At 47.5% G+C, this 11,941-nt stretch overlaps 1 protein-coding gene across 1 annotated transcript in view; it reads left to right on the top strand.

Moving 5' to 3' along the window:
* The first annotated feature begins 1,882 nt into the window (after positions 1 to 1,882).
* The window catches only part of LRRC1 (leucine rich repeat containing 1), a 68,263-nt gene continuing 58,204 nt past the window's right edge, over positions 1,883 to 11,941 (top strand). Inside the window, exon 1 of the mRNA XM_084283938.1 lies at positions 1,883 to 2,249. Within this exon, the coding sequence (XP_084140064.1) occupies positions 2,091 to 2,249 (159 nt within the window). The 5' untranslated portion in view covers positions 1,883 to 2,090. The remainder of the gene's footprint in view (positions 2,250 to 11,941) is intronic.

Here is an 11,941-nt window from a genome sequence, read left to right as displayed (position 1 = left end):
CAGTCACTGTCACCCTCCCATTACTGTCCAGACTTGTCACAGTGAGACCCAGTCATGAGACACATGACAGCATCTGCACCAGTGACACTTCATGCCAAACTGTGTGTCCATGTCACGCCAGAAAGGCTCGAGCCCTTTACAAACCCCAGGGGCAACCAACGTGTCCTCACGCCAGCCTCTGTACCCACCAGCTCCGCACTCCTGCAGTGATTCCCACAGGAGGGGCATTTTCTTTTGTTCAAGTCCTCTGCTGCATGGCTCCCACTTCGTCCTGCTTCTTTGAAGGGTTTCCTAGAGAGAGAGCCAGCGAGGAGCCTCCATGGTCACTAATTTTGGTTGTTAGTGCCCAACTGACCACCAGCTGAAACCCACTTAGTACTACAGCCGGATGTTCTTCCTTCCACCTCTGAGATCTTGGGGCCAGAGTCCTGGATCCCTGCTTTTGCCAGGCCCTGAGCTGGTGCTCAATGCGTTTGTTTGATTTTCTCCTGTCTTCTATGCCCCGTGGTTATCTAATCTCATGGCCAGGGGTTGGGACAGCCTGAGAACGCTGGTGCACACCCACCCTATTTACAAGCACACGTGGACACAGATTTATTGTTATTTATAAGCACACGTGAACACAGATTAGCAGATTTCTTTACATACTTTATTTAGATATTGGGAGTTTCCATGGATTTTTTTTTTTTTAATTACTGAATGTATTGGTTGAAGAAATTCTTGCTTCTGACAGCTCCTTAAGGTTCATGTGTGAAATGTGTTATTATACAATAATGCATATCAGTGGTAACTGTTAAAAAGTTTCTTAGCAATCTGTATAGCAGTCCACAGTCCTAAAATGTCCTTTTAACAACTAAAAGTGGGCAGACCCCTGCAATTCCCACAGAAATTACCCAAGTTTATCTCGCAAGATTTATCAGGTAAGAAGAAAATTGCCCTTTTATGACTGGGTATTCTCAGCAGCATGCAGGGGCAGAGGCTGCTGTGATGAACTTCCCCCTTTGCCCCATTCCTGTATCTGCATGCAGTGATAATTAGGCAAGAAAATTGGAGCATTTCAGAGAAACTCTGACGTTGAATGCCTGTTTCCGAGCACGTTGTATGTCCCTGTGGGGCTCCCCAGACCAGCGCTGGGCAGCAAACTGGCGGGGATGCTCCAGATGGGGGCTGAGGGTTTGGGAAGGGGATTTTAGAATCACAGCATCACAGAGGTTGGAGAAGATCTCCAAGATCATCTGGTCCAACCATCCCCCTATGACCAGTGTCACCCACTAACCCATGTCCCCAAGCACCATGTCCAACCTTTCCTCGAACACCCCCAGAGACGGTGACTCCACCACCTCCCTGGGCAACCCGTCCCAGTGCCTGACTGCCCTTTCTGAGCAGAAATGTCTCCTCATTTCCAACCTCAACCTCCCCTGGCGCAACCTGAGGCCATTCCCTCTGGTCCTATCGCTGGTTACCTGTGAGGAGAGGAGACCCCCAGCTCCCCACACCTCCCTCTCAGGTAGCGCTTTCAGGAAGCCCTGAGGGTAACAGCATACAGATAGATATAGATATATGGATATTAATGGCACGGTCTACCACAGCAGCATTGTCCCGTCCCTGCAGTCACCCTGCCTGGCACCCAACCACCGGGGAAAAGCCAAACGCGACCGCGATCCCCGGGCAGGGCAGGGCGGGCTGGGGACCCCCCCGGCAGCACGGCGCGGCCCCGGGGCGGGCCCCGCTGATGTCAGGCGGGACGGGGGAGGGAGGGAAGAGGGAGGGAAGGGAGAGCAGGAGGGAGGGCAGGCAGGGAAGGAGGGGGAGCGGCCGCCGTGTTCCGGGTCAGGCGCGGGAATGCGCGGCGGCCGCCAGCAGCGCTGCGCCCGGCGCCCCGCGATGCCCCTGCGGGGACGGCAGCGGCCCCGCGCCCAGCACTGAGGGGGGGGCGGCCGCTCCCGGCTCCTCGCTCCCGGCTCCGCGGCTCCCTCGGCCGTCCCCTTTCTGCCAGCCTCCGGCGGCCGCCTCGCTCGCCCCGGGGGCCCCGCTGCTGGCCGCTGGATGCGGCTTGCCCGCCGCCTCCCCCCCGGCGGGGCGTCGCGGCGATGTTTCACTGCATCCCCCTGTGGCGCTGCAACCGCCATGTGGAGTCCATCGACAAGCGGCACTGCTCGCTGGCCGCCGTGCCCGAGGAGATCTACCGCTACAGCCGCAGCCTGGAGGAGCTGCTGCTGGACGCCAACCAGCTCCGGGAGCTGCCCAAGGTGAGCGGGGCGAGCAGACAGCCCCCCGGTAATCCCCCGGGGGTGTTCAGGGCTTTGGGGGTGCGGGCAGGTGCCCGGGGGCAGCGGGGGGCGGGAGGGGGCAGCGCGGCCATTTCACGCCGGTTACCGCTCGGCTCGGCCCGGCCCGCCCCAGCCCGAGCGGATCCTTTTAACCCCGACCCCATAAAGGAGGGGAATGGAGCCAGCGTAGCCCTCACCGCTGTAAAACACCCCCCTCCGGCAGCTGGCACCGTGCACGTCCCTCTGCACGACTCCCAGAAACTACCTTGCGCCTCTGCCTTTCCATCGCCACAGCCCCCCTTTGCTTGTCAGCGCCTCGCTTCCTCCAAAAAAAAACACCACAAAACCCATCCAGATTCCTGTTTATGCAGCTTTCTGATAATAAAAAGCGACGCTTCTCTCAGCCCAGCTCCACGGCGCTTGGGACGTGCAGGCTGGCACCTGGTGGCTTTGCTGGAGAAACTTTATGGCAGGATACCTCAGCGCGATACTCGGCCACCCGGCCGCCACACAGCGCGATCCACGCTGGGCTTGGTAAACCAAGGGCGTTTTTCAGAGCTTCCTCTTTAAACTTCAGGCTCCTCGCAAGCCTGTGGCTGGTAACACGAGAGGGGAAGCGTTATCGAGAAGCTGGACCTCGGAGTGTGAAACTCGCCCTGCCGTGGAAGCTGAGCAGCCGAACTTGGTAGCCAGAAACACGTTCAAAAGCACCCTTGTTTCTACCTGAACCAAAGTGGGTCTGTTCACGCTAAAACTTAAACAGCATTACTTTTTTTTTTTTTTTCCACACTCATTACTCTTACGTAAACTTCTTCTCACGTAGGGAGAGTAAGTATGAGGAAGAAGTCCTTGCACAGGCAGCAGTAAAGATGTTTAGCTGAAATGACTTATTATGTACTTGGCTTTTTCTTCTGAAAAACCCAGAAACAGGTTTGTGCCTTGTTGTGACTGAGCTCTTTATCCTTCTGAAGTAGAGCAAAACTGGTTTACATAGCCTCAGTGTGGGTGCTATTTTTACTTCCAGCAATTTCTGCTGGCTTTGTGCACAGGCTAGGCGCATGAGCCTTTTTTTTTTTTTTTTTTTGTGTGTGTGTACTGGACTTTTTTCATAGTGATGGCTTTCAAGCTTGTACCCTTTTTATTATAGGACTTTTTTATTACAGGAATGTGTGTGGTTTCAATCCCACTGCAAACTATGGCTATCCCTTTGAAAAAGAAACCAAGCCCCCCATACTGGTGGCTGTGTACAAATGTAAATGATGAATGCGGATATGTCTGTTGGTGGTGGTATTACATACAATTTATTTCTGAAAACAGACTGCAGCTATTCATTGTTTCTCTTCTTCCTTGAACTGTAACTTATGAAGTGGCCTTTTTTGTCCCATGATGACTGAAGAAGACCACTTCTTCCCGTTACTTAAATATGTGTGCATATTGAGTCCCATACATGTGAAAAACAAACAAACAAACTGGAGGGGGGACCAGAGCATTGTAGTAGAATCAAGGAAATAAAGTTGGAGATTTTTTTTCTTATGTGCATGGATCACATTACAGTAGTGCCTAAATATACTGTAGGAATATGTTTGTGGGGTTTTGGCCGTGGTAGGAGGAATCCGGTGAAATACATTCTGCCTTCTCTACAACATAGGAAGGCATTTTTATTAGGGCTTTCTGCAGTGACCTATGAACTTTCCTCATCAGTTCCTTATTAGTGGTTTCTGATAAGTGGAATGTAGTGCCTTCACCTCGGATAAATGTTGACTCTGTAGGTGTTTCAGGTACAAAAATTACAGCTGCAGTCCTGGATGTGATGCCAATCTACTGAAGCTGGAAACAGATGGGAAGAAGCTCGCGTGAAATTTCTGCTACAAAATTCTATAGGAGCCTGGCTCAGGAGAATAATGGAAGATTTTTCTTTGAAAGTTAGCTACAGGATAAACTGTTGGTTCTCTGTATTAGAAGGTTAGTGTGATGAAAAGTGCAGAACTGGAAATATGTACGAAAAGCAGGGACACACCATGCCTCCTGCACAGAAAACACTGGGGAAATCATGAGGGTGTGTAATTAACAAACTGTTAGGTCAGCATAGATCTTAGTAGTCATGAGGCCCTTAATCTCCTGTGGTGCATTATAATGGTCTTACCTTGCTTAAGTTTCCTATCTATGTGGATAAAGGCAGCAAGGCAAAATGAAGCCATGATTAGGCTCAGTTCGGTCCTTAGCACATCCGGAGACTTGTTTAACTCTCGGTGACTTGCTCGTTAGACAGATTCCCATACTTGACAAAGTCCTGAAGTTCACAGCGATCTGTGCTGATTCCCAGTGAATCATCTGCAGACTGCTGATGCCGTCCGTGATGTATTCCGTAACACCAGTGAGGCATCTGTGTTGCTGAGATGTTCATGATCATCCTCAGGAAGTTTCTGCTGTAAAGGCTCACCGTGAAATAACGAGGAAGAATCACTCTGTAGGCTGTTTGACTCACAGTGGAGGTTACAATAGCGGAATGAATGAGCAAAACCGTAACTGCTGCCCTGCTCTTCATTCTGTGCTTTGGTTGTTTAGACCTCATCTTCCTAATGTGGGGAGGAGCGCTCTGAAATGGCTGTTACAGCAGGCAGGAGGTCTTGTGAATACTCCTCTGGAGCCAAGCAGGTATCAGTGAGATCTTTTCCAAGCTTGGCCACGCAGCAGCTCCGAGACACTGATGCCTGTTTTATCTCTAGACATCTGTTTTCCTTCCACTTGTGCTTTTTTTTTTTGCCCCTTAGAGCTTTCCAAGGCAGATAAATATCAGCGCATGGCACATTGGAATAGATGGACTTTCTGCGTTTGTTTTCCTTCCCATGGTATGTACCAACAGAGTCTACTACAGGAGGGTGTAATAACTGCTGGAAGGCTCTGCTGGTTGCTCTCAGCTTGTGTTGGATGCACAGACTTCCCCCTTCTCACCTGTTTCTCCTTGACCCCACCTGTGTTAAGTACCAGCTTTGGTTGGTTGGTTACACCAGTGAAAGAATACTCTACAGCACACCCCAAAACCCCTGTTTTGAGGTACAGAAGTAGTCTGAGGCTTGTTTAATGTGCAGTGTTTGCTAATGTGCTTAGTACTATTCTTGTAGGGCAGCAGGGCATGGCACAAGCTAAGATCCTATGCAAAACAAACAAAAAATAATAATAATAAAAAAATATACTCAAAAATCCCCCAAAAGACAGAAAACAACTTTAAAAGGTGCTGTAGTGTCATGATTGGAAAAGACCAGCAGAGAAACTCAGCAACACTGGTGCATTATGAGAGTCATCTGAGCTATCCCTAGGAGAGGAGAAACAGGAAATAGTCTTGAATTATTTTGAAAGAATTACTTCGTTGTGTTTATTTCTGTTGTGTTGGCTGGCCAAAACGTGTGGTAGAAGCCTTCACTTGTTTGTGAGGGGACAAGAAGGGTTGATCTGGAAAACATTTGCAAAAGTGATGTCCAAGAAGAGATGTCTCTGCTCCACATTATTTCCGTTCCTCACCTTGTTGTCTCCTTTGGGTGTTAATGCACACATGGACCGAGACAAGAACGGGCAAACTTGGCTTCTCCGACCCACTTTTTCCTGCGAATTTTTTTATATATACCAGTCATCCTCTCAGGAGTACAAGTTAGTCATTTTTATTTGTACTGTAACTTAAAAAAAAAAAAAAAGCTTTTTGCTACTGCACAGCGATGCTTTTGGTTTCCCCTTTTCGGTAAGTACTGCTGACCTTTTCCCAGGCCTCCCTAACCGCTCTGCCCCATTCCCCAGATTTCTTCTTCCTTCCACTCCCCAGTGACCTGACAGAGACCTTGCCTGTGCTCGTGCTGACAGCGCCCTTTCTTCTCTCTTGCCACCGGTGTCCCAGGCTCCTTGCCCTTGTACCTTCCCTTCCTCCCCTGCCCTTCAGTGTCCCAGGATCTTGCTCACTTCCTAAACAGCCCTTTCTGCCTTGCGTTCCTGCTCCTTGCTTCCTTTCACATCCCTTCTGTGCCTGATTCTTGGCTGCCCTTATTTTTTTTTTCCCTTTGGACTCTGCTCTCTCCCCTTCCTTTCTCCAGCCTCGCAGACTCCATCTCCTGCTCCTGCCCTTCCTGCAGGATGAGCCAGCCTGGTGGGATGTGCTGGAGCAGCAGGCTGTACTATTAAGCTGCTGGTGGTTTTCCACAATACTGAGGTCTCTATATCCCTTCTTGGCAGATGTGGCTATTTTCCCACAGAACAGCAATTTCTAGCTGTCAGCACGCTTCTCACCGCTTCTGCTTTACAAGACAAATTAAAGAGCTGCGCCCTTCAGTCTCCAAAGGAAGGCCTTTGTCTAGGGCCAGTTTTGTAGAGGGTGGCTCTCCTTTGAAAAAAAAAAATCCTCATCCGTGTTGGATGCAGGATATCCTATCTAAGTGCCTCGCAGTGAATATTTGGTGGATTTGATTTTATTGGGAAAAAGCGTATGTGGTCACCAGCGCGCACAGAGCAACATCAAGGTGTGGTTTGTGCTTTTCTCTTCAGCCTGGATCGTTTTCATTTTCCTTGAGTGAAAACTTGGAGGCTAAGCTGTGATGTGTATTGTGTCATTTGCTACGTGTCAAGAACTACACTTCACTGAGGTACAGGCTTTCTGGCAAATTGCTTTGATGGAAGAAAATAACACATTCTGCATGCTGCATTTCAATAGCTAATCTCATGAAAAGCATCAGGTACAAATAGGATGCTTTCAATGCTATAGATCAGTCTGACGTCCATTAAATGTTGTCTCCTACCTTAGAATTTAAGGGCCAGGACATGCTGTCAGCTTCATTTCGCTGTCCGAGGAAATTTCTGCATTGTTTTTGTTTTCTTCTTCCCTGTTTTGCAGAAAATTGCAATTTCTTACGAGCCTTTGAATGCAGTATTCCACTGTAGCTTTTATCTTAAATCACTCGCTTGTTTTGTTGCGTTGGTGAGTAGTGGAAATAGCTTGACTCTTGTTTTGCTGCTGTTTTGTCTCGTGACTGCTGTGTTGTTTTCCTCAAAGGATAAAGACCACTTTCCTATGAGACTTTGTGCAGATGTTGTTTATGTGAAAACTCCAGTGGGAAAAGAAAAAGAAAAGGAAAAAAAATGTTATGTGTGCACTTAGTTTAGCTTGAGAGTCTGCTGAGCTCTTTCTTCTTTTGGAGATTATTTTTCTGTAGTGTTTGTGGACATAATCTGATAGGACTCGGAATCGTTGTGCTTCTCTGAGCTTACCCATAACTGTGTCTGTGATTTTTATTTCTCGGTGCTATATGCTAATGCTTTTCTGTAGGGTTCCTTGGCTGATGTGAGACCTCTTCCCCAGGAGAGCTGCTGAGGCCCTGGCCACCTCCCGTGCCCCAGTTTCCACCTGAGAGAAACCCAAGCCGAGCGCTCGGCTCGGCAGCAGCTCTGCGTCTCTTTGTTACCTGTGGTGTTGAAATCCCGGGTGCTGTTATCGTAGCAAAATCTTCTGAAGGCTCCCTAAGGAAAAAGTCGCTCTGTTCTTCCCACACCACACCTTGTTTTTTGAAAATACCTCTTTTAGGCAAAATTTCACTGTTCTACCATAGTTTCTTCCATTATGCAACCACAGGCCTGAAGGACGCTTGGTTGACGGCCAGTAGGCAGCTGTGGAAAGAAATGATACACTAAACCTCTTTTAGGTTTGTGCTTACGGGTTGTAACTGTCCCTTCTTAAAATGTAAACGTCTAGAGCATTTTATTTACTTTTTTCAAATTTATAGATCTCATTGGGATTGTGGAGCTGTGGCGCGACAGCTCCCATGGCTGGAGTGCTGCAAGGAACAGATATTGGCTCTGGGAGGAGAAGAGACCAGGAAGGCAAAGAGGGGGAGCACTGATGATAACTCCTAACACAGGTGGTGGAGGAGTCAGTGAACAGAGGTGCTGCGCTGGGCCGCTGCTTATAATCAAGAAGGGACAGATCAGGATGTGAAGGTCAGGGGCACCGTGGCTGTAGTGGCCATGAGATAGTCGAGTTCGGGATCCTGAGAGGAGGGAGCAGAACAAAAGGCAGGATCTCAGCCATGGGCTTCAGGAGAGCATATTTTGGTGTGTTCAGGAATCTGCTTGGAGGAATCTGTGGGATACTGTTCAGGAGAGCTGGCTGACTTTCATCAGTTGCCTCTAATCTCAAGAAAGACCATTCTGATAAGCAGAAAATGAAGCAAAGGTGACAGGAAGTGTACAAGGATAAAGAAGAGCTCAATGACACTCGGACAAAAAAAAAAAAAAAAAAGTGTAGAACAGGTTGGAGCATGGACAGGTGACCCAGGGATGCTGTATGGGCTTAAAAGCACCAAAGCCTGTTTGGAGTTGGATGTGGGAAAGGCTGATAAGGACAAGAAGACAAGCAGGGACCTCAGCAGCAAAAGGAAAAAAATGTGGTCCTGCATTTGAGTGGGGCAAATGACTTGATGACAGAGGACACTGAAAAAGCTGAGGTGCTCAAAGCCTTCTTCATTTTGGCCTCTACTGCTGAGGCTGGCCCTCAGCAATCCCACGTTCCTGAGACACGTGGGGAAAGTCTGGAATAAGGAAGACTTACTTTTAGGTAAGGATCAGGTTAGAGAACATTTAAACAACGTGGGCATACACAAGTCCATGGGACCTGGTAGGAGACACCCATGAGTGCTGAGCGAGCTGGGGAATGTCACTGTGAGGCTACTCTTGATTATTTTTGAAAGGTTTTGGTGACCAGGAGAAGATCTGCAGAACTGGAAGAAAGCAGATGTACCCCAGGTCTTCCTGTTAGAAATAGGAGTGCCTACAGGCTGATCAGCCTCACCTCTGAAGGTGCTGATGAAAATCCTCCTGGAAGCCAATTCCAGACATGGGAAGGACAAGAAAGAGGTTGGAATTGCTTACTATGGGTTTATGAAGGAGACATTTGCTTAACCAACCTGATAGCCTTCCAGAATGAGGTGAGTGGATGAGGGTGAAGCAGTGGATGTTGGTTGTCCTGCCTTTAGCCAGGCCCTCAGCCCTGTCTCCTGTAACACCCTCATAGACAAGCTGATGAAATATGGAGCTGGGTAGGTGGGCAGTGAGGTGGACAGAAAAAAAAGCTGACTTGCCAGGCTCAGAGGGTTGCCATCAGTGGCACAAAGTCCTGACAGGTCCCTAGTGGTGTAACCAGACATTGATACTGAGGCCAATATTATTTAACATCTTCATTAATAACCTGGGTGCTGGGGCAGAGTGCTCCATCAGCCAGTTTGCAGGTGATACAAACCTGGGAGGATACATCAGGGGGTTGTGCTGCCATTCAGAGGACCTTGGCTCAGGAGGGATCTGGTTGGTGTGTATCCCACCTGATGGGAGGGACAGAGCAAAACTTCCCTTGGTCACAGGCCCAGAGTTGATAGGCACAAGCTGAAACACAGGCAATCCCATCTCAAGTAAGAAAACACTTAGGTGAGAGCGGCCAAACACTGCTACAGGTTGTACAGGGAGCTTGTGGGGTTTCCATTGTTGGAGATGTTCAAAATCTGACCAGACACGGTCCTGAGTGACCTGCTGCATCTAACCCTGCCTTGGAAAGTGGGTTTGGACTAAATGGTCTCTGGAGGTCCCTTCCAACCTCAGCTATTCTGTAGAGAGCCTATCAAGGATTCCACCTGTCCTTAGTTAGCACGGGATGTTTTCCATGATACAGATAGATTTCTCATGTTTTTCATTGTTTGTACACCCTCAGATTTTGAGCTTTACTTTTAACAGTGATAGCGCTGTGGTGTTTCTCACATCATGCTGTAAATCCTTGAAGAAATACCATCACTATACAACTGGAACAAGTGTGTGCTTCCAGTTAACATCAGAGAATTATGGCAGTCTGAAACTGTGCTCTGTGTGCACAATAAAGCTAATGTTACTGAAAGTTTAAGAAGTGTTTTCAGTATGACAAATGCTACGTAAAATACTTTGTAAGAACACTTCCAACTTTTCAAGTCGGATGTCTTGAGAATACTTAGTTTTTGAAAAAAAATGAACATAAAAACATTTGTGAACATTATTAATTACTACTAGTGTGCAATGTATGCTTGATCATTAAAATAATGTTTTGTAGAGAAAAATCATTGGATCCTTACATTAGCATTCCTATAAACACAGACTGCTGTGTTGAAGGATCCACATAAGTTTACTATCAGCTAATTGTCTCTTTATTTATATATGCTTAAGACTTAAAATAAGTACTGTGCCTTTTGACGTGAGATTTGAGAGACTGTGATCAGATGGGAACAGAGGAAGAGCTTACTCTGGTGCTCCCCACAAAGTCTGACTTTGCTGTTAACGGCCAGGAGGTTGATTTTGGTACATTTTTGGGCAAATTTTACTTGAAATCTTCTTGGTTGAAAGTATTTCCTATCAGCATTTCTGTTTGTTTATTTATTAAATTTATTTCTCCCAGCATCAGCAGAGCTCAGCTGTTACTAGGTGTGATTTTTGACCTCAGCTGGGAGAAAGTAACGAGGTGGTTATGTTTCACTACTTCCAACTTTTTTTGTCCTGTCAAGGGTGTTTTGCTGAAGAAGATTGGTAGAGCCCCTTCTCCGTGTGATGTACGTACAAGGATAAGGCAAGGTTTGGGGGCAGAAATTATACAAATGTAGCTCTGAAATAAGTTTTATGATTATACATAGTTATTTTTCTAATTATATCACTTGGTCTAATAAAGATGTTAACCTCCTGCCAACAATCTTGTATACTAGAAAAATGCATGCTACAAATTCATTAGTGAGATTAAATGTTTTGTGTTTTTTTCTTCTCTTCAAAGGGCAAGTGCATTTAACTGCATTGAATCTGTGTTTTGTCATAGCAGACGCTTTCTGGCCTCTCTGAAAGGCAGAGATATTTCCTCCTGTCTTGGTACTCTAATGGCCACAGCATCACATGCTTGCTAAGCTGTATTGCCTCTGCTTTATCAACATATAGGAGAAAATAAATCCTTACCAACTAGAAAACAGTACGAGGCAACCTGTTCATTGCTTGGTGGAGCAGCATTTTGGTTCTCTTCTGTACAGCAGGAAGAGAAGGTGAGTGGTAACAACCTAGGTGCTGGAACCACCCCATCATTGACTCTATTTCAGAAGGTGGCAGACCCTTTGAAAATAGGGGCCAGAAAAGGGACAGGTCGGGGTTGAATGCCAGCTGCAGTGAGGCAGCTGTTGTCATCTTCGCTCTCCCTCCTGTAGACCCTTCCTCACCGCACCCCTTCTGCCTGGCTGACCCTTCATACAGGGCTTTGAAGCCTCACTGGAAGGGGAGATAGCAGTTGTGACATCTGGTTCTGCTTAGGATGGGCTGTGAGCTTTCATTAATCCTTTAGTTTGTCACAAAATTTAATCATTTTACTAATGGTTCTTGGGGATTCCCGCCTGAATGCCTGCCCCTGTGCTTTCTGCCATTATTATTCATGATGGCAGACTTGGTGCTAGGATGCTGCAATACCAAAGTGCAGTTTCAGCATATTCCACAGCTGTGGTTAGCACATATGAAACAGTCTTTCACCGTGCCAAAAACCTGTAGCAGTTCTGTTTCTGCCATGAAACACGGGAGGACAGAATGAGAGACCTCAGGTGCGTGGAGCAGCTGTACTTTTGCTGTCTTTGCTGAGGGGAGCTTCATTGCTCGAGAGA

The sequence above is a fragment of the Netta rufina genome, assembly GCF_964035555.1.
Source record: "Netta rufina genome assembly, chromosome: 3".
Taxonomy (NCBI): domain Eukaryota; kingdom Metazoa; phylum Chordata; class Aves; order Anseriformes; family Anatidae; genus Netta; species Netta rufina.
The sequence above is the reverse complement of the archived record's forward strand: the minus strand, read 5'-3'. Positions and strand labels throughout refer to the sequence as shown.